The 23,144-nt window shown below is 40.0% G+C and overlaps 1 protein-coding gene across 9 annotated transcripts in view; it reads right to left on the bottom strand.

The window, feature by feature from the left end:
* The window catches only part of DMD (dystrophin), a 2,273,580-nt gene that overhangs the window by 7,637 nt on the left and 2,242,799 nt on the right, over positions 1 to 23,144 (bottom strand). For all 9 annotated transcript variants that reach the window (XM_046672830.1, XM_046672828.1, XM_046672833.1 and 6 more), the window contains one exon: positions 8,319 to 8,411. In XM_046672830.1, the coding sequence (XP_046528786.1) occupies positions 8,319 to 8,411 (93 nt within the window). The remainder of the gene's footprint in view (positions 1 to 8,318; positions 8,412 to 23,144) is intronic.

Here is a 23,144-nt window from a genome sequence, read left to right as displayed (position 1 = left end):
TAGAAATCTGACAAATCGAACATTGTTTTCAGGGGTGACTGTAGAATCTCTAGCTTAATGCTCGAAAATCTCAGAGTCTCTTCACTCTCGACTTGACAAGCAACACACCAAAACATAAACAGTAGTTGACTTTGTGTGCCAAAAGTCTGCACCCCACATGCAAGGCAGAATGTCGCACAGAGGCTAGACTCTATCCTCTTGGAGAATTTTTCTCTCTGGTAGAAGCTGAGCATGCCCATGATGGGATTGGAGGCATTTGAGAGAACAGAAAGAAAAAAGGGGGGAAGGAGATAATTCCCACTAATGGGCAAGCCACAGAGCCAGATCCAGGAAGGAGCCTTCAACTTCCTCCTTGTAATTCAGTAGATACTAGGAGCCTTGAGAGTCAATGGCTAAAGACCCACTGGCCGTGTGTGTGTGTGTGTGTGTGTGTGTGTGTGTGTGTGTGTGTGTGTTAATAGAATCCTCCATCTGTATGCATTCCTTTATTTTTGAAAAGTAGGTTCTGATGAGAAAGTTTTCTATAATAATACTTATAATTAGACAGAATTAGGGCCCTCTGACTATACCTCGCATGTCTTAGGCACACAATATTCTTTTATCTCCAGGGTCTTCAGAATGAAATACTGGTTTTCAAACTTTGACTGCCTTTAGCAACAGGACACTTCCTAAGACAATCTTACATGAAATCCCAGTGTTTAGAGCACATAAAAGTAGAGCTGTGAGAGACCCCGTACAGCATCTCCGTTCCCCGCAACCCACCATGCTCAGGGGCTCCGAGAAGACTAAAACTCTGAAACCATTTGAAAAGGACTCCTCTAGAATAAAGAAGTATGGAGCTACTATTCCAAAAGAAATCTTTCAAAGCTGAACAGTGGCAAGTTCAGGGTTTAAAACTTCTAGTATACATTTAAAGGTTTTCTAAGTAGGACTCTCCCTCCCTGCTTTGCTTCTTTCTGGATTTTCCTAAGTGAGTCGGATTTCTTAGGAGGATAAAAACTGCATGCTTGCCCACGTAAGCATGGTCAAGGTATTCCTGATGCTCCTCAAACCAGGAAAAAGAGAAAGAAAGAAAAAAAGGGTATTGGTTCCTCAGTTGTGGGTGTTCCCGCTGGGAGGCCCATACCAGATGACAGGAAAAAGGGAGGAGCGTATCATTTCATCTTTGATGGCTCAAATGAATCCCAGCATGAATTACCCATTCCTTTTGACTCCTTTAGCAAGTTTTTTTGTTTTAGAAATCTTTATACTTCATGGTTATATTGTCTGGTAGTAGAATCAATTCCCTTCCCCTACAAGAGTGTGAGCTCCTTGAGGGCAGGGCCCACATGTTGCATACTCACATCTCTACCCCCAATACCTAGTACTAGACCTCGACACTATGGGTATTTGACAAATGCTGGCTGACTGAATTAGTAAGGTAGCCACTGGGTCATCGCCAAGAGTCCTTCGGTGTTTTAGGCAACTTGGCCTTGCCTGCGACCCTTGAGCTTGGATGCTAAGGGCTGGTAACTTGTTCTGGCTTATAACTTTGACCTATTTTTAAAACTTCAGAACTTTAGGAAGGACAGTGTGGTTTGAAAGCAATATGATTTAGTTTCGGAACGTAATTATGGTTCCAAGAATGATAAAGGTTATATATCTTTGTTAATTCTATACCAAGCCATGTTCAGAATTCAGTGTCAGCTGATCCCTGCGGAATACATAGCAAATGATTTGGGTTTTGTTTCAGGTATTCTTCAGAAACCATATTTTATGTAAAATGGACCTCCCAGAGGCATGCTAACCCTATCTTTTTCAACATCCTCTCTCATCACTTGGGTTCCAATGTGCTCATTAGCATAGTACAAAAGGAAGGTCTGCTTTTTAAAAAAAATTTTTTTTTTTGAGGAAGATTAGTCCTGAGCTAACATCCATGCCCATCTTCCTCTACTTTATATGTGGGACGCCTACCACAGCATGGCGTGCCAAGCGGTGCCGTGTCCACACCTGGGATCCGAACTGGCAAACCCCGGCCGCTGAAGTGGAACGTGGGAGCGTAACCCGCTGCGCCACCGGGCTGGCCCTGAAGGTCTGCTTTTTGTTTAAAAAAAAGTTAAAACACATAATGTTTTCTACTGTATTAGGAATGGTTTCTACACTAACAAAATAGAGGCTAATTGGTTGCACCACTGGAAAAAATTCTTGACCAATAAATAAGTACAAGTACCAGCTGAAAGTTTTATTTCATAAACACATTCTTTGGAAATGAGTTTCCTCAGACCTTCAGTTAGGGTGTCCATCTGGCAATGTGGTATGTTGTCAGGAAATGAATCAAGAGAAAAAGGAAGTGTGCTGGGGGAGTCCCGCGTCTAAATAAAGGGCTTGGTCAGGTCTGGAGCAGTCGAGTTTCCTCAGGCAGTATGAACTTGAGACGACTGATTCTAATTCTTGTATTTCAGAGTCAGAATCACAGGACGTGACTGTTTCTGGGTGCCTTTAGCTTCTTTATCTCAGTTCACTGACCGTCTTTAGAAAGTTAAGGAAAGATGAGTCCCTTTTTAGGTCTTCTGTGTGAAAGAAGACTCAAATGGCTATACTTTAAATATACTGAAACATGCTGGATCTTTGGTGAACACGGATAAAATGCATAAATCAATGCAAATGCACAGTTTTCTTGAGCTAAAAGCTGATCAGCACCGAAGTCTGTGACTGTAAATATGTAATGTGCTAGAATGGACAACAGTAAAATAGCATAAAGCAGGGGTTGGCAAACTTTCTCTGTGAAGGGCCAGATAGCAAATATTTTAGGCTTTGCAAGCCGCACAGTCTCTGTAGCAGCTATTCAACTCTGCCACAACGACTCTGCCCTTGGGGTGAAAAAGCAACCATAGATAATATGTAAATGAATGAGTGTGGCTATGTTCCAATAAAACTTTATTTATAAAATCAGGTAGTGAGGTTTGACCCATGGACTAGGGTTTGCTGGCCCCAAGGTGTAAAGGAGTAAGAGCTCAAATCCTTTATGGAAGCAGACAGGAAACAGAATGGTGCCTGAAAGGGGCACAGGATGTTTCCATTTGCCTTTGTTCTTTATGTTGCTCTTCCATCAAAGACCCACAGACAGGACTTGAATTTTCGAAGATGGCCGGTTTTGCAAAGCTGTTGGGTTGGTCATTTAGAGGCACTGAACGGAATGTATGTGGGCTTATTTGGAAGGGGGTAGTATGAGAGGGAGAGGCCACTGGGGATAAAACTAAGGTGGCACAGGTCAGCAGGGAAGAGATTACACGGGCAGCGGAAACACCCACATAGCACTGCTAACAGCTTTCTGAATTCTTACTGCTCTAAGAGCTTCCCCTGGAACTTATCATTCATTAATCTATGTACAGTGCCACCTCATTTTTAAAGAACCCAATACCGATACCACTGATGGTGGAAGCATTTCTTTCACGAATGCACATATGGATGAGAATACCTTTGTTAGCCTGCTAAATGATCAGACGTATGGACAAATCGCTTAAAGACTTTATTTTAAAATTATGTTTATTGTTCGTTCTACCATGTACTGTTCCTACAGAATACTGTGGAGATTTACAAAGTGTTTTGTAGTAGATAATGATTTTTATTACAGTGGAATTTAGCTTCTACATGTACTTATAGACAGAGGGACAATTATAGATAAATAGATTAGACAGAAATTAGCTAACATTCCATGTTTAATATACACTGAGCCACTGAAATCCCTGAGGTGGTTGTGAACAGCTAACTGTATCTAGAGATTAATCAGGAAAGATAGAATTGCAAAGCTAAATGTGCACATGTTCACATCTTGAACACTCTGCAGTTGATATTGGCTATTATGCAGGATAGTGTTGGCTATCAGTTTATCACTAAACGGAGGAGCATGCAATCCCTTTATTAATTTGGATAACAGATTAGCAAGCCCATCAAGATAAGATCGGAAGCCTAATTTAACCTGTTGAATGGCCAGGAAGAAGGCACTTAACTTCTTTGGGCTTCCAGGTACTTTTCAGGAAAATGCAAGATGAAGATTAGCTGCTATCTTAAGACTTGAGCTCTAAGTCAAAGCCGTGGCAAAGGGTAACAAAAAAGTTGTAAATTTAAAGTACACAATAACTCCCTTACTATATATTTTATATTTATGGAAAACAGTTTTTTTTAAAAAAAACGTCCTCCTCTGTGAGCAATTACCTAGCAGGGTTAAGTAAACCATGAGGTGGCAATTAAGAGTACATTTCCACTAAATGTCAGACCTCTGGCTCTGACATCTGTTTTGAGTTTCTTAAACAGCTGTCCGAAACAGCTGGAGCAACCGTGAACTTCATTTTTCATAACACAACAATGGAAACACGCATGGCGGACTTAGATTAAAAGCACAATATCCACTAAGACATTAGCAAGGTCTTGGCAGAAACCTCCATGGTAAAACTTTTAAAATTAAAGTTTTAAAAAAAGATCTTCGCCTGGGCAAGAAAAACTGAGATTGGTTAGATGCATATTTTTAAACCACTGGATCAGAAAATCAATTTAGTGGGTTGCAACCAGCAGTGTGGTTTTCAATAAATACAACAGGGAAACAGTGGGAATTATATGCAGTATGGAAGGTATCGCTTCATGAAACTTTTGTTTCTGATCTTTGTATGTATATGGGACTATACTCATATACGTGTGTTGTGTATATATATACATGGCGGGTATATACATATATGTGTATGTACATACACACACACATAATTTATTTTATATCCCTACCCGCCTTGGAGATATAAAATGTTTCTCTTACTATGGATAATGGTCAGAAGCCACTGTTTTGGTCAGCAGAGAATTTGAGATGACCTTTCAAGGCCCTTCCATTTGGGAGAGTCTGTAATCCCAAGAACCTAAGATTCTCAAGATTTTCTGCTTAATAGCAACCTAATATATCTACTAACTGGTAAGATGTTCCCACTAAACCCTACCATTTATATACTCTCTCTATATAAAATACATATTATATTTATATAGCCTCCATTCTTTCAAAATAAAAAAATTAGCTTTGAGTTAGAAATAAAGCATCAAAAAACCACTTTTTAGCGTGTATTGATGATTGGCCTAGTTGTACAATGATGAGACTTTTTATCCATTTGAATTTGGGGAGTAAAAGGTATGATATTGTGATCTGTAATAAGAAATATATATTTGGTCTTTGTCCTGTCCTGGCACAGAGCTCCTAAAACCCTCGGAATTTCCTGTAATGAGAGGCATCAAGGTATCTTTCGTTATATTAATGAGGTGACTTTTCGAAGGCACCTAGGGATGGGGGCTGGTTGCCATTGGAGGCAACCATGTGATTAGAGGGTTGGAACGTTTAGTCCCGCCTCCAGACCTGAGGGAGGCTGAGTTCAATCCCCAGTGGCCAACGAGTTAATCAATCACGCCTATGTAGTGGAGCCTCCACAAAAACTCAAAAGGATGGGGTTCGTAGAGCATCTGGATTGGTAACAAGTGGAGATTGGGGACACTGGTGCGCTGTGAGAGCATGGGAACTCTGTGCCCTTTCCCCATACCCTGCCCTACGTGTGTATTCCATCTGGCTGCTCCTGAGTCATATCCTTTTATAATAAACAGGTACTCTAGTAAGTAAAATGTTTCTCTCAGTTCTGTGAGCCGCTCTAGAAAGTTAATCTAACCCAAAGGAGGGGGTCATTGGAATCTCTGTTCTACAGTGGGTAGGTCAGAAGCATAAGTGACAACCTGGACTTGTGAATGGCATCTGAAGTGGGGGGGCAGTCTTGTAGGACTGAGTCCTTAACCTGTGGGATCTGATGCTAACCCCAGGTAGATAGTGTCCGAATTGAGTTGGATTGTAGGACCCCCAGCTGGTGTGGAATTGGGTGCAAAATTGTAAAAGGCCCATACAAAGGCCTAATTTTGCAAGAAGTAGCAAGAAAAGAAAAAATGTCAAGGTCATAGCATCACAGAAAGACCAGCCAGATCTTCTAGCACCTTATCTACTCTGTTATGGGTTTTGTTTGTTCGATTGTGTTTTCTTCAGGAAAATTGGTTAATTCTCTCAGGCCACCAGGGTACTACTGAGTATGTAAGAACTTAGTTAATAGAATTGGTATTAGATAAAGCCTTCTTATCCCATAGTTGAGAACTCAAGTTAGCACTCAAAGGATGATATGCTTCTGTAAGTACTGATTCAGTAAACACTATCCAGGCGGCCTAAATAGCGTTTCACAAGTTTCCATATAAGTAAATCCACATCCCAGAAGTAAATATAACATCAGAGATGCTAACTGCCAAATACCACATCAGAGGAAGCACATTTCTAGTCTTCTGGGTGGCTTCTTTCCTACCTGTGTGGTGTCTAGCTTCAAGGATTCTAAAAGGAGGATGCAGGGAGAGGGTGCAAAGGATTTCCCCTTAAAGATAGTTAGGATGGACCAGAGACCCAGGACAAGAAGGGTTCCAGGGAGGCAAGGCTGCCTGTGGAGAAGCAGAGCCATGAGCCCCGCCGTAGCCTCTTCTGTGCTGTACTCTGGTTGTTTAGCTGTGGAGGAAATGCCCAGGGCACCAACAGAGCGGCCAGTAACTTCCCACAGAGCAGATAAACAAGCTTTCAGTTCAATTGGCTGGGCCAAGACACATGTCTATGACATTCCAGGGGAAGCTTGGGGTCAACGAAACGCGTGCCAGATGTGGGACCCAAAGTCCTGGCCCCGTTAGTAGCTGTGTGCTCTTGAAGATGCTTGCTCTGCCTGAGGCCAACCCCCTCCTATTTATCGAAAAGGTGTTTCTGGGATTCAGTCATGTCCTAGACATCTCCCTTACAGCAATAATACTATCGCACTGTAATTTGAACTTTGGAAGTCTGCATCCCCAACTGACCACAAGCATCTTGAAGGCAAAGAACTTGGCATTTCTTCTTTGCATCCCTGACACCCGCACTGGTACATAGTAGGTGCTAGTGAAAGCAGACAGGCTAAAGGTGAAAAAATTTGATTTATGTGAAACTGGTGTGTGGTCTTCTCGTTATGAATCATGGCATCTAGGGAGAGGAGACAGCTAAGATAGTCAGGATGGGGATGAGGGCAGGGGGTGTGGGGGTGGGCAGAAGACAGATAAGATTTTTATCTGTTAAAATCAACACATCAGAGGTGCTCAGCAGTGAAAAGATGGCTGGTGCAGACATTTAAAATTAGCTTCCCCTGACAGTTTCTTAGCAACGATCTATCAGAACATTATTGCTTTTAATGTGCACTGCACAACGTTCGTACATCAAATAGCTAGGAAATGGCCATTGTTAACTGCCACTGAACACAAAGATGGGAAAAACCCATGACTCAAAACACCCTCCTCGTTGCCCTTATGGAGAGGAACAAATAGCCAGATTCTCCAACGTCCTGGCCCGCCAGGCTGCCCATTAGGGAAGCCAATCACTGACCACAAAGGCTTGTGTTTTCCCCCTTTGGCTTCCCTAGGTATGCCCTCTATTTGCTCACAGGTGACTGTGGCCATCCTTTTTATTCATTGAAGGGAGGTGGGTCAGTGACTTTGTTTTATGTCAGGGCAATAAACCGAAATAAATACTCCAAAAAACTAACAAGAGCAGCAAGATACCTCCTTGGATAAGTAAGACATCTGAAGGTCATACTGGCTGGTGGGAAAATTCAGTGGGATAGATGCTGTTTTTTGTATGAGAGGCAAAATACACGAGGTCAGAGTGATGGGGAAGAATAAAGGAAAGGTGTTACTAACAATGTGAAGATTGTATTTCATCTATGGAAGTGAAAAACCCCAACAAACTAGTATATAAAGATTTATTTGTACCTATATTTAAAAGCTAGGGTAAGATGTAATCTTTAAATACAAAAGGCATCGGATTGCAAGTCAGAGTCATCTGGTTCCCCGCCACCCCCTGTACACTAGGCATGTTCTGGACCTCACTGTATCACATAGTAACTGTATGTATGTCCCTGCCAAAGGCACCATCAGGGCATTAATTTTCTCATTTGTAAAAGTCACAGAATAATTGCTCTTAAGTAAAAGCTTCACTCAACTCATAATTAACTCTTCAGACTAATATGTCAAGCAAGTAAAATACTTTGTTCGTATTCTTATTTCTAGAAATATCTTGATTACACAGGTATTTGAATTCAAAATACTCCAAACCAGAAATTTACATTTAAAAACAAAATCTCACAATGATCCCAACTTGGCATTTTGTCAGCACGTTTGTTTAAACATGGAAAATACGCCCACTGGTTGGGTATGGAAATGAGTGGCCTATTTCCACTAAGTCTGAGTTACTTCTGCGTAGTGGGGCTTACCTCTCGAACTAGGGAAGGAGTTGTTGAGTTGCTCCATCACTTCCTCTAACCCTGTGCTTGTGTCCTGGGGAGGGCTGAGAAGATCTTCCTCGCCTTAATGAAAGCAAACACAAATAACGGCAAATTACAACTGTAGGAAAAAAGTCGAGCTACTGGAAACAAGGTCCATGACTGCATCTTAAAATCCATTATAAATTCATTTCCACTCGCTCATAAATAACATAAAGAAAAATAACCCCTCGAGCTTAATCATTAGGGAACAACTCCTTAAAGGGAAGAAGCCCACGCAGGGTTTTATCTATGTCGTTATCTTCAGAGAAGAAAACTGTACCTCTGTTTAGAAGTGAAGATAAAGTTGACATAAGTTTCCTATGCTCCATTAACAAATGTGAAACGTTTCTCCTTGTAATAAAAAAATTATTATTGTACCCTGGCAGTGTGTCTCTCCAACACCAAAGAAAATAAGAATGTGACATTTCACATTCATTTTATGAAGGTAAGAAAGGAGTGGAGACACTGAGGGGTTTTTCCCACTCTTTCCTTTGACATTTAACCAAAAATATAAACAAAACTCAAGTACCTTTAAAGTCCAATGTAAGTTGTATGTGACCTATATATGTAATGAAATATTAATATTCTAAGGACCGTAGATATGAGCTATACTGGGGAGTTACGTTCCTTTCCTCTTTGGTACATGGGACTACTTTATCATAATTATACTTTTGGAGGCTTATAAAGGGAAATTTTTTTTTAATTTTTGAGGATTTGTTTATGTGAGGAGAGAAGGATGATTTGGAAGGGAAGGAGTCTAAGGATGGATGGTCTTCCTCTGGGGTTGGGAGTCTCCTTGTAGATTTTCTTGACCTGTCTCTACGTTTATTCATGTGTCAAAGAAATACACCTCAAACAGCATTTGCAGTGGGGGAGAAGGTTCTTAAGTGCAAACAAAATTATTTTGAACGTTGAAGGTCCTTTGAAACTAATTTTTCATAACATTGAATCTTTCAGTAGTTTGAAAAGGGCTTCTTTTCAAGCTTTCTTTGTTCAGCGCATTGGCACTTCCAACTAAAACCAGACCTTGCTTCAGCAAATCAGCAATAACGTACATGCTTAAGGACAACCTTAGGCTCACATCTGACGTGGAAATGGCTGGGGAGCCCGTGACTTAATGACTTAACTATGCTTGTCATTTCCTTTGGTCTATGCCACTTGGATTTTCATCTATGATCATAAGTCTGCATTTATTACTAAGTTTTCATCCTTCTTTTTAAAAGCACAAGCTGAGAGAATCCTTGGCAATGTTCATCATTATGACAAAATCATATCCGAGGTGGATGTGACGCTGTGTACCATTAGTACAAGGGAGGGCGAAGGACCCGGGGTGGACAAAAAAACCTCTGCTTCTGTGAGTTTCATGGTAATATACCATAGGAGACCTCTTTGAAATACTAAGGACAGGAAATGAGTGCTGAAGAATTAAGGTCAGAAGGTGGAAAAGGAAGTTACAATATCTATCTGTCCACATGCACACGCACACACTACTTGCTTATATTTATGCCTTTAAAAATGAAAAAATGAAATTCAGCATCTATCTCCACACCCACACCCACCTACACACACTACTGGCTTATATTTCTACCTGTAGAAATGAAAAAATAAAATTCTGCATCTTTAGTTTCTTTTTTCCTGTGAGTTTAAACTACCATTATCTGGTAAAGATGGAATGAATGAAACACTGCCAGGAGGAACAGGATCCTGACAACTGCAGGGTTGATTAAATCTCTTTGTTCTATTACCGATGCAATTTTTTGCCAGATTGGGGAACATGAGGCATTGTTAATGGCAGCAAGTCGACTTTAGTGATAGTATGCCTTACGGGATAAATGAGAAGCAATAGAGACACTCATGAGCAATGATGTTAATATTTCTGACAGTTTAATCACACCATCCCGGAGCTCCAGGAAGTCAGTTAGTACTCAGGCACAGTTCAATCAAGTGACTGGCATTCCTCGCCCCGAATTATTTCAAAGATCAAATTATAAAGTATAAACCTAATGCTGTCACCCAAGTTCATCTTTACAGATAAACTATCATTTGTAAGTCTCAAATATAAATGTCCAGTCCAAGTAAAACTGGCTTATTTGTTTTAATAGAAAACTTTCACGGCAGTGATAAATGTATCCATTCAAACATTTTTTGAGCGCCTATTAAATCATAGGGAGAATATACAAAAGTAAAGTATCACCTTGCTTTATTCTTTTCACAAGATTTTCTCAGTAAAAGGTCCTTTGGGTTTAATCTTTTAAGAATCGAAATCAGATTTATTAGATATATGCATGAATACAGGTGAGTAACACACTGAAAAATCCTTAAAGCCCAATATTTTCTGTGTCAAACTAGACTGGAAAAGTTAAAACAGCTAAATGACACCTGAAATTAGAGTAACACCACTGGACTATTCAATATTGAGCCTGATTTTAAATGTCTAAAAAAAAGCCATAAAAATTTAAAAACAGTAAGATTAGTTCATTTATTCAAAGACTTCTCAGAAGCCAACTTTATGCCAGGCACTGTTCTGAGTGTTGGGGCTGTGTCAACAAACCACCAAAAAGCTCAGTCTATGTGGAACTCACCTTCTTCTGGAGGCACACAGGCTACACAATATACACAAATAAATTATACCGCTATGTCCGGTGGTGATAAACATTCAGAAGAGAAGGTTAGTGAGGGGGCACTGGGAGAAACAGGAGGCTTAGAAGCCCTGATTGATGAGGTGCAGGTGAGCAAAAACTATAAGGATCTGAGGATGTGAATGAACCATGTAGATATTTGAAGGAAGAGCACAGCAGACAGAGGGAACAGCAAATGCAAAGACTTTCAGAGGGGAGTGTGACTGGCTTGCTCCAAGAACAGCAAGAAGAAGGTCAGTGTAGACAGAGTAGGGTGACCAAGTGTTGGGGGTGGGGGGGGGGGGGGGGGGGGGGGTTCCGGGGCCCAGGGGGGGGGGGGGGGGGGGGGGAGGGGGCGTGCTTCCCGGGCCCAGGAATGTGGACTTGGTCATGTAACCTGTTTCCCTGCTTTGGCCAGTGGAATGGTAGCAGATATGACATAAGTAGAGGCTTGTAATGTCTTTGGGTGCTTGGGCTTGCCCTCTTGTGCTTATGTGCCATAAGAAGCACACGGCCCAGACAGCCTGCTGATCCAAGGAGGAGGAGAGACACGTGGAACAGACTGATCCCAACCCACAACCTGAAGTCAAGCCTGGCTGAGTCTAGCAAAACTCCAGCCAACCAACAGATGCACGAACGAGAAACATGTAACCTGAGAATTTTGTGATTATTTCGTTACGTGGCACTAGTTGACTGATATATTCTGTTTTAAGGCATCAAACCAGCAAGAAAACCATATTAATGGGTCGTCTAATCATATACTGATACGTAGCTACGGTATAACAGGCAACCCAAAAATGTTCCTGACTCTTAACAACAATACCTGTGACCACAAGCCGCCTCCCACCAAAACGTCATTCATTCAATGAGAAAATATTTACTGAGTCCCAACTGTGCACACTAGAAACATGGCCAGCCCTCATCCCTACTTCACTGATTCACTGCCTGCCCAAAAAGCATCTTGCTAATGGTCAAGGGATTTCAAACTTAGTTAATGACAATTCTTTAGCGTTAATGCTTCCATTGATTCTACTCCAAGGGGATTCCCAGAAACATGCATAAAAATCCTTTCTAGATTACTAGCTATTGCCTCCATGGCTTGTCTGAAGTTGGTCCAAAGAAATGACTGAAACATCTTAAAAATGAATGTTTCAAAATAAGGAAAGACACAGTCAAAGTTAAAATAGTGCCGTGATATAGCATGATATGGTAGACACTGCTGAAGTGAAGAAAAAGAAGTAAGAGGACTCAATTTAATCTGAGAAAAAAAGAAATGGGATGATTTGCTATGGGCAAGATATTCTTTAAAGTCTTCTGAAACTCACCATGATTCTAGGTTTTTTTGACGGGAAATCTCATCTGACTCACTTCCCTTTCCTCAATTCAAATGGTAATGGTCCTAACTTGCTTAAAAAGTGACTTTAGCCAAAACCTATGTTGCCTTCTGCAGAAGAGATTCAAGGATCCTTATGCCTGTGGTTCTGCTTACACCTAAGCAAACTATGTTCTCTTTCTACAGAAGGGAGCTATGTACTAGAAAAGTATTTTCTCTTAAAAGAGCAGCTGTGTATAACCAACTATGCCCACCATTATTTTTCTTTGTATTACTCATTTAAATCACATAATATGTTTTTTAGCCAATTTCCAACTTGATGTGTGATTACCTTATTACTTATGTCTTTTCTGCCTTTCTCCAGTTTTTCAGAAGAAAAAAAATGATTTATCCAGTACCTGATATTTAGCTTTGATTACTTTTTAAAATTATAATTTAAGGTAGATGGTTTCAATTTTACATACAAATGCTGCCAGTTTTTCAATATATTATGGTATACATTGATGATGCTGATTATCAGCTGGTCAGTGTTGAATGATGGTGAAAGATATTGAAATTAGTAGCTAATATTCTTTTTTATTTATTTTTATTAAGATATAATTGAAATACAACATTGTATTAGTTTTGGGTGTGTAACATAATGATTTAAAGTATGTCTATACTGCAAATTATCACAATAGGTTTAGTTAACGTTCATCACCAAACATAGCTACACATTTTTTTCTTGTGATGGTCACTTTTAAGATTTACTCTCCTAGCAACTGTCAAATATACAATACAGTATTGTTAACTACAGTCTCCATGCTGTACATTACATCCCCAGGACTTATTTAATATCGCATGACTGGAAGTTTGTACCTCTTGACCATCTTCACCCATTTTGCCCACCCCCCTCCACCTTTGGAAACCACTAATCTGTTCTCTTTATCTATATATTTGGTTTTTTTAGATTCCACATAAAAGTGAGATCATAGAGTATTTGCCTTTCTCTGTCTGACTTATTTCACTTAGCATAATACCCTCAAGGCCCATCCACGTTGTCACAAATGGCAGGCTTTGCTTCTCTTTTATGGCTGAATAATATTCCATTGTGCAGGTGCATCTTCTTTATCACACACTCACACACACCACAGTTTCTTTCTTCATTCATCCATCGATAGACACTAAGATTGATTCCATGTCTTGGCTATTGTGAATAATGCTGCGATGAACATGGGGCTGCAGATATCTTTTCAAGATAGTGATTTTGCTTCCTTTCAATAAATATCTAGAACTGGAATTACTGGATCACATGGTAGTTCTGTTTTTAATTTTCTGAGGAACCTCCATACCGTTTTCCATAGTGGCTGCCCAATTAACGTTCCTCCAACAGTGCACATGGGTTCCCGTTTCTCCATATCCTTGCCAACACTTGTTATGTCTTGTCTTTTTGATCACAGCCATTCTAACAGGTGTGAAGTGATATCTCACTGCGGTTTTGATTTGCATTTACCTGATGATTAGTGATGTTGAGCATCTTTTCATGTACCTGTTGGCCATCTGTATGTCTTCTTTGGAAAAATGTCTATTTGATCTTCTGCCCATTCTTTAATCAGAATTTTTTCTATTGAGTTGTACAAGTTCTTTATATTTTTTGGATATTAACTCCTTACCAGATAGATGATTTACAAATATTTTCTCCCATTCCATAGGTTGCCATTTTATTTTATTGATGGTTTCCTTTGCCATACAGAGCTTTTTATTTGATGTAGTCACATTTATTTATTTTTGCTTCTCTTGTCTTTGCTTTTGGTGTCAACTTCAAAAAATCATTGCCAAGACCAATGTCAAGGAGCTTACTGCCTATGTTTTCTTCTAGGGGATTTTTGGTTTCAGATCTTATGTTCAAGTCTTTAATCCATTTTGCTTTGATTTTTGTGTATGGTGTAAGACAGTGGTCCAGTCTCATTCTTTTGCAGGTGGATATCCAGTTTTCCCAACACCATTTATCAAAGACACTATCCCTTTCCCACGGAATATTCTTGGCTCCTTTGTCATAAGTTAATTGACCATATATGTGTGGGTTTGTTTCTGGGCTCTCTATTCTGTTCCCTTGATCTATCTGTCCATCCTTATGCCAATACCACATTGTTTAGACCACTATGACTTTGTAACGTAGTTTGAAATCAGGGAGCATCTTACCACTAGCTTTGTTCTTCTTTCTCAAGATTGCTTTGGCTATTTGGGTTCTTTTGTGGTTCCACACAAATTTTAGGATTATTTATTCTCTTTCTGTGAAAAGTGCCATTGGAATTTTGATAAGGATTGCATCAACTCTGTCGATTGTCTTAAGCAGTATGGACATTTTAACGATATTAATTCTTCCAATCCATGAGCACAAAATGTCTTTCCATTTATTTGTATCTTCTTCAATTTCTTCTATCAGTGTACAGTGTCTTTCACCACCTTAGTTACATTTATTCCTAGGCATTTTACTTTTTGATACAATTGTAAATGGGATTATTTTATTAAATTCTCTTTTAGATAGTTCATTATTAGTGTATAGAAACACAAGATTTTTGTATATTGATTTTGTACCCTCCAACTTTACTGAATTCATTGAGTTCTAACTGCTTTTTGGTGGAGTCTTTGAAGTTTTCTTTATATAAGATCATGTCATCTGCAAATAGTAACAGCATTACTTCTTCCTTTCTGATTTGGATGCCTTTTATGTCTTTTTCTTGCCTGATTGCTCTGGCTAGGACTTCCAGTACTATGTTGAATAAAAGGAGCAAGAGTGGGCATCCTTGTCTTGTTCCTGATCTGAGAGGAAAAGCTTTCAATTTTTCACTGTTGAGTATGATGTCAGCTGTGAGCTTGTTACAGATGGCCTCTGTTATGTTGACGTATGCTCCCTCTATGCCCACTTTGTTGAGAGTTTGTATAATATATGGATGCTGAATTTTGTCAAATGCTGTTTCTTCATCTATTGAGATGATCACATGATTTTTATCCTTCATTGTGTTAATGTGGTATGTCATATTGATCGATCTGTGGATGTTGAACCATCCTTGCATCCCTGGAATACATCCCCACTTGATCATGGTGTGTGATCCTTTTAATCTATGGTTGAATTTGGTTTGTAATATTTCTTGAGGTTTTTTACATCTATGTCCATCAGATATTGGCCTGTAATTTTGTTTTCTTGTGGTGCCCTTGCCTGGGTTTGGTATCAGAGTAATGCTGGCCTCGTAAAACTAGTTTACAAATGTTCCCTCCTCTTATTTTTTTGGAAGAGTTTGAAAAGGATTGGTATTAATTTTTCTTTGAATGTCTGGCAGAATTCACCAGTAAAGCCATCTGGTCCTGGACATTTTTTTTGCTGGGAGGTTCCTGATTACTGCTTCAGTCTCCTTACTAGTAATTGATCTGTTCAGGCTTTCTATTTCTTCATGATTCAGTCTAGGTAGGTTGTATGTTTCTAGGAATTCATCCATTTCGTCTAGGTTGTCCAGTTGGTTGGCATATAATTGTTCATAATAGTCTCTTATGATCCTTTGTATTTCTGTGGGATCCACTGTAACATCTCCTCTTTCATTTCTGATTTTATTCATTGGAGTCTTCTTGTTTTCTTGTGAGTCTAGCTAACAGTTTATTTATCTTTTCAAAAACATAGCTCTTCGTTTCATTGATCTTTTTTATTGTCTTTTTTTGACTTATTTCTGCTCTGATCTTTTTTCAAAATTTTTTTTTGAGAAAGATTAGCCCTGAGCTAACATCCACTGCCAATTCTCCTCTTTTTGCTGAGGAAGACTGGCCCTGAGCTAACATCCGTGCCCATCTTCCTCTACTTTATATGTGGGACGTCTAACACAGCATGGCTTGCCAAGCGGTGCCATGTCCGCACCCGGGATCCAAACCGGCGAACCCTGTGCCGCCGAAGCGGAACGTGTGCACTTACCCACTGCACCACTGGGCCAGCCCCTGCTCTGATCTTTATTTCCTTCCTTCCACTAACTTTGGGCTTTGTTTGTTCTTCTTTTACTACTTGCTTGATGTATAAAGTTGTTTGAGATTTCTCTTGTTTCTTAATGGAGGCATTTATCACTAGAAACTTCCCTCTTAGAACTGCTTTTGCTGCATCCTATAAATTTTGGCATATTGTGTTTCCATTTTTTGATTCTCCTTTGACGCATTAGTTGTTCAGTAGCATGTTGTTTACTCTCCCTATATTTGTGAATTTTCCAGTTTTCTTGTAACTTCTAGTTTCTTACCATTGTGGGCAGAAAAGATGCTTGACATGATTTCTGTCTTCTTAAATTTATTAAGACTTGTTTTGTGGCCTAAAATATGATCAATCCTGGAGAATGTTCCATGTGAGCTTGAGAAAAATGTGTATTCTATTGCTTTTGCATGGAATGTTGTCTATATATCTGTTAAGTCCATCTAGTCCAACATGTCGTTTAAGTCCAATGTTTCCTTATTGATTTTCTGTCTGGATGATCTATCCATTGATGAAAGTAGGCTATTAAAATCCCCTACTATTTCTGTATTGCTGTCCACTTCTCCCTTTAGGTCGATTAATATTTTCTTTATTTAGGTGCTCCTATGTTGGGTGCATATATATTTACAAATGTTGTATCCTCTTGTTGGATAGACCCCCTTTATCATCATGTAATGCCCTCCTTTGTCTCTTAATACAGTCTTTCTTTGTTTTAAAGTCTATTTTGTGTGATATAGGTATAGCTACCCCAGCTTTCTTCTGGTTTCCACTTGCATGGAATATCTTTTTCCATGCCTTCACTTTTAGTCTGTGTGAGTCCTTATATCTGAAGTGAGTGAGTCTGTCGTAGGCAGCATGGATGAGTCTTGTTATTTTATCCATTCAGCTGCTCTATGTATTTTGACTGAGAATTTAGTCCATTTACATTTAATTTTTCATAGGTATGTACTTAGTGCCATTTAAAAAATTGTATTATGGCTGTTTTGTAGTTCCTCTCCCCCTTTCTTCTTCTCTTGCTCTCCCCCTTTGTGATTTGTTGATTTTCTATAGTTGTACGCTTAGATTCCTTTCTCTTTTGTGTATCTATAGGTTTTTTCCTTTGTGGTTACCATGAGGCTTACATAAAACATTATTTATAACAGTCTATTTTAAGTTGATAACAACTAAGTTTGAATACATCCTAAAGCTCTACATTTTCACGCTTCCCTCCACACGTGTTGTTTTTGATGTCAGTTTACTTTTTATCTTGTGTATCCCTTAACTAATTATTGTAGTTATTGTTATTTTTACCACTTCTGTCTTTTAACCTTCATACTAGATACATAAGTGATTAACCCACTACCACTACATTAGATTATTCTGAACTTAACTATATATTTACTTTTACTAATGAGATTTCTACTTTCATAAGTAAGTTTTCTTGTTACTAATTAGTGCCCTTTTGTTTCAGCTTAAAGAGGTCCCTTGAACATTTCTTGTAAGACTGGTCTAGTGGTGCTGAACTCCTTTAGCTTTTGCTTGCCTGGAAAACTCTTTCTCTCTCCTTGAATTCTGAATGACAACTTGCTGGCTAGAGTTTTCCTCATTGGAGTCTTTTTCTTCAACACTTTGAATATATCATGAAACTCCCTCCTGGTCTGCAAAGCTTCTGCTGAAAAATTTGCTGCTAGTCTTATGGGGGTTCCCTTTGTATGTAACAAGTTGTTTTTGCCTTGCTGTGGGTCTGTTTTAATTCCTCTTATTTGCAACTCTCTGGGCTTCTAGATCTGGGTGTTTATTCCTTCCTCAGGTTAGGAAAGTTTTCTGCCACTTTCTCTCTCTCTTTTCCTTCTGAGACCTGTAAAATTCAAATATTGGTCTTCTTGATGGTGTCTCATAAGTCCCTTAAGCTATCTTAACTGTGTTTTCTTTTTGCTCCTCTGATGAACGAATTCTACTGCCCTGTCTTTGAGTTCACTGATGTTTTCTTCTGATTCATCTAGTGTGCTGTTGAACCTCTCGAGTGTATTTTTCAGTTAAGTAAGTTATTGTACTCTTCAGCTCTGTGACTTCTACTTGGTACCTTCTTATATTTCCTGTCTCTTTGTTGAAATTCTCACTTTGTCCAAGCATTGCTCTCCTGACCTTGATGAGTATCTTTGTGACCATTGTTTTAAACTCTTTATCAGGTAAATCACTTATATCCACTTCATTAAGGTCTTTTTTGAGGTTCTATCTTGTTTTTTTCATTTGGAACATATTTCTCTAGTTCTTCACTTTCCTTGACTCTCTGTGTTGGTTACCATGCATTAGACAAAACAGCCACCTCTTCCATTCTTTTACGTAGGAGATGAGCGTTATCTTTTAACCCTGCCCTAGCTCTTAAGTCATCTCTCAAACCTTTGTTGATTGTCCATGCAACTCTCTTTGCTCTTAGTGGTCCCAGTAGTTGAGGGTGTGCCAAGATCTGTGAGTGTCCCAAAGGGGAGGATCTCAGTCAGCACCAAGATGCAGGGTGACTGGTCCTGCTGACCCTCGGGCAGTAGCTTTTAACGTATGAAAATATACCTCTTTCAGGGAAACACTAGATGTGAGTTTCTGTCTGTTCCCTCTGCACTGAGCCCTGGGGAGATAGCCATTTAAGAACTGGTTTTTTGTTTGCTATCATCCCACTGAACCCGTGAACACAAGCCCCACTGGCCACTGGAGCCAGGTTATCAAGGGATGTGTCCTCTGGGCAGGAGCCACAAAAACTGGAGCAGCAGATGTGTGCACAGGCTTCTTTCTGGGAGACACTGGTGTCCTGGAACAAGGCGGGAGAATGGGAAGATGGCACCCGCTGGTCTCCATGAACTCTAGAGAGTTATTACAGTCAGTCACTATATCTGTGTTAAATTAGAAGCCTTTTGCTCAGGCTGAAGCTTTAAAAATAAACAAACAAATAGGCCTCTTTCACGGAAGGAGTGGGTGCATTTCAGTCTGCTGCCTCTGCACCGTGTCCTAGGGGCTTAGCCATGGTGAGTCCCTGTGAGCCCTTTAAGTACTGTCTCTTAGTTCACCGTGTCCTTGTAGATCTCATGGATGCAAGCCCCACTGACCTCAAAGCTATATATTTTGGAGGCCTGTCAAGTCACTCAGGTAGAAGTCTTAAAAGTTGGGGTGTCAGATGTGGGATTCAAACCTTTCACTCCTCAGGGAGAAACTGGGAGTTCCCACTGGTTGTGTGTCACCATGCCAGGGGTGGGCTTTATACGGAGATTGTGGCTCAGCCTCTCCTACCTGTTTCGATGTGGGTTTTTTTCTCATTTGCTCAACATGTAGGAGTCGCTCAGCTAGTTCCTGAGTTTCTTTCAGAGGGGATTGTTCTGTGTGTAGGTGCAGATTTGGTGTGTCTGTGGGAGGAGGTGAGTTCAGGACCCTCTTACGTTGCCGTCTTGAACCAGAACCTCCAGCTAAATTTCTTAAGGGTGTGGATTGGTCCATATCTACTCAAGATGTATTGTGCTTGATTTCTAAAACAGTCATTCAATTTACTGAATGTTTGTTGCATGGAAGGTACTCAAATGGGAAAGAAAATGAGCAAGACTTAAGCTCCTGCAGGGCAAGGACTAAGCTCTATGGAGTTCTAGGGAGAAGAAAAAAATGCTAATAGCTATAAAAATGAAACAAATTACAAGCTATAATGCATGATTAAGCTGTATAATGCATGATGAAGTTCCCTAAAAGACGAACTGAGTGAAAAGAAGGGCCAATATATTTCCGGTTAAGAAAATACTATGAACAGGGCCAGAGATGACTGACAACATCGATTAGCGAAGCAGCATGATATGTGTGGATGAGCACCAGGTCTGCGAATGGAGGCAGGGGGATCATGTCTGAAGGCAGTAAAAAATTGGGCTGGAGAGGAAGGTGGAGTTTGAATACCAGGATAAAAAGAATGGAATTTATTCTGTAGGCAAACATGCTTAAATAGAAGAATAATACACAATGTGAATGTTAGGAGAGTAACTGGAAATATCTGGAAGATGGCTTGGAAAGGGAGAGAGACCAAACATCTTGTCTATTGAGCTGATCACATGATGAGGGCTAAAATTTGGGCAGAAGCAGCTAAACTGAAGAGTTTTGCTCTTTTTATGAGAAGCCTTGATGACTGGATTGGTGATGGTGGGGCTTAGCTCAGGAAGGTAGATAAAGAGTTGGTTTTGGAGGTGATGGATATGTTTAGTCCCTTGGTTGTGGTGATGGTATCGTGGGTGTATGCATGTGTCCAAACTCATCAAGATGTATACATTAAATGTGTGATTTTTTGTGTAGCCATTACACTTCAGTGAAGCTAAAAAACTTAAAAGGTAGGTAGGCAAAGGAAGAAAGTGGAAAATGACTATCATCGTACAGTTTGGAAAAGTGGAACAGACGTCCTAGAGGCTAATCATGATTTCAGGTTGGGTTATATTTTTATCCATGATTTTACCCAAAAGACACTCAGGAGAGAGGTCTGGGCTGGTAATCTGGCGGAAAATATTTAACTTGAGTCCAACCATGAGTAAACAAGCAGGCAAATCCAAATTGAGGAGCATTCTACAAAACAACTGGCCTGACCTCTTTTAAAATGTCAGCCTCATGAAAAATGGAAAACGGCTAGGGAGGTGTTCTAGATTAAAGGAGACCAAAGAGACGTGACAACTAAATGCACAGCATGACCCTTCCTTGGATCTTGAGTAAAAAGATAAAAAGCTATAATGGATATTATTGGCAGAATTGGGGATATCTGAATTGAAATTATATATTAGCTAACAGTATTGTATCAGTGTTAACTTCCTGAGTGCGATAATTCTATTGTGGTTATGTAAGAGCGTATCTTCCTTTGGAAGATATATGGTGAAGTGTTTAGGGATGAAGTGTCATTATGGATGAAACAATCACTAATTGGGTCAGTGAAATAAAAACCAACAAACTATACACACGCACAAATTAATGTTACCATAAATAAATAAAGCAAATGTGGCAAAGTGTTGAATTAATTAATTGCAATTCTGCCATAAGTTTGAAATTGTCCTAAATAAGAAGCTAAGGAACCTTGTAACATTTTAAATTAAACGTACAAAGAAAATATAAAATGCCTTTTAAAAAAGAGTGATTGGATAGACATTAAGGAGTGACTAGAGATAAGTTGTTAAGAAGTCTCCTGTGTGTACAGCTCATGAAAGCCAAAAGAGGATAAACTTGTTAATTTCTATTTCTTTGTCATTTCCAATAGAATGTAAGCTTCGTTAGGACACTGTCTCAGTAAGAAAATGTATAGAACCCACATATGGCACGCAGAGACTTAGCAGCGATAAGTATTTCATGATTTGAGGAAGCGCTGCAACTCATTTGAACAGATCACATAGTATGACTTCACCCATAATTTACTTTAAAAAGTCATTGTATATTTAAAGAATGCGACTCTCTATCCAGAATGTGGATCAGTAAATCCCAGCCTTATCGCACCTCAGGCCTTCAAAGTACGAGGCTCACACTGCATCTATCTAAATACCTGTGTGTATCCTTCAAGAATGCAGTTGGCTTATATGGCTGAAAAAAAAAATCACCTTTGAATTCAGTCCTTCCTTTCAGAGAACAAACCTAACAACTGAGCCTATCCGTTTTATATTCGCAGGTTCTCTCTTAGTCTAACTCAGCCACTGGAGAAAGCACTTCTGTCCTTGTGTTCAGTTCTGCCACAATCCTCTCTACTCCACAAATCATGAGGACCACAGTCTGCTGGGTGCCTTAATTTGGGTGGTTTCACGGGCACAGTGCCTCTTTGCCAATGTTGACAGGCCTAAATAATTAATGCTTCTAAGCACCCAGGGCTCTGAACCTCACCACTAAAATATGGGACTGTTTCACATGCCTTGCTGCCTTCAAAAAAGGGGCAAATCCTGCAGTAGGAAACAAACAACAGAGGTGCTAAAACTCAGTTGTTTTTGGAATTGATAGACTTTACAAAGGCATGTGATATTTTTTCATGTGCTGAGCCATCATTTGCAGTCCCCAGAGTCCGTGAGCTATATTCTGATCTCATGCAGAGAAACAGAATCTGATGCAGAGATCGCCCTCAATCACTGAGGTGTGGTAAAGCCAGGAAAACAACATCAAACATTTTCTCTTCCTTCCCAAAAGAACTGAAACCTGGCTTTCCTACGAGGTTTGACTTCTCTGGAGGAGGATATGCCTCTGCCCACTGTGTGAGGTTCCTGAAGTTCATTAGATTTGCTAGCACTCTCCTCCTCGGTGCCCTCATCCACCTTCCTCAGTATCTTTCTCCATTCATAAGGACCTCACCACCATGCGCAGGAGCCCAACAACCCTGGCCTTACCAACCCCATGAATCGCACCCCTCACCCATCTCCCGCAGCTCACTGGGAGGCTACTTCTGTTTTCCCTGACCACGGTCCCCTAATCTCCCGCCATAAAACCCACTCACACCCTTGACCCTTCCTTTTTGTCCCATCAATTTTGGTTAGGAACTTGACCTCTCTTTCTTCTACTCTGTCAAATAAATGCCTCAACACACCATGATACCAGGCAAGAGAGCTTTAAGTGTGGGGAATCATGGAGTCACAGGTCTCTTCCTTCCTGTGAGGTAAAATCAAGAGGGTCAAGTATAAACCGGTTTAGGACCCAGGGAAAAGGAAGTCTAGAGCATGGGGCCAACTCATGCTGGACCTTAAGAGAGAAAAAGAAATGAGGGGAACGGACCGAGTATTTTGTCCTTCCTAAAACCCCCTATTGTCTAGCCTAGCACAGCAGGAAAAACCAATAAGCAGATGGTCGGCAACCCTTGTCATGGCCATTTTAACAATGAATTCATTACCACT

Source organism: Equus quagga, chromosome 10 (assembly GCF_021613505.1).
Source record: "Equus quagga isolate Etosha38 chromosome 10, UCLA_HA_Equagga_1.0, whole genome shotgun sequence".
NCBI lineage: Eukaryota > Metazoa > Chordata > Mammalia > Perissodactyla > Equidae > Equus > Equus quagga.
This window is presented reverse-complemented; position numbering and strand designations above follow the sequence as displayed.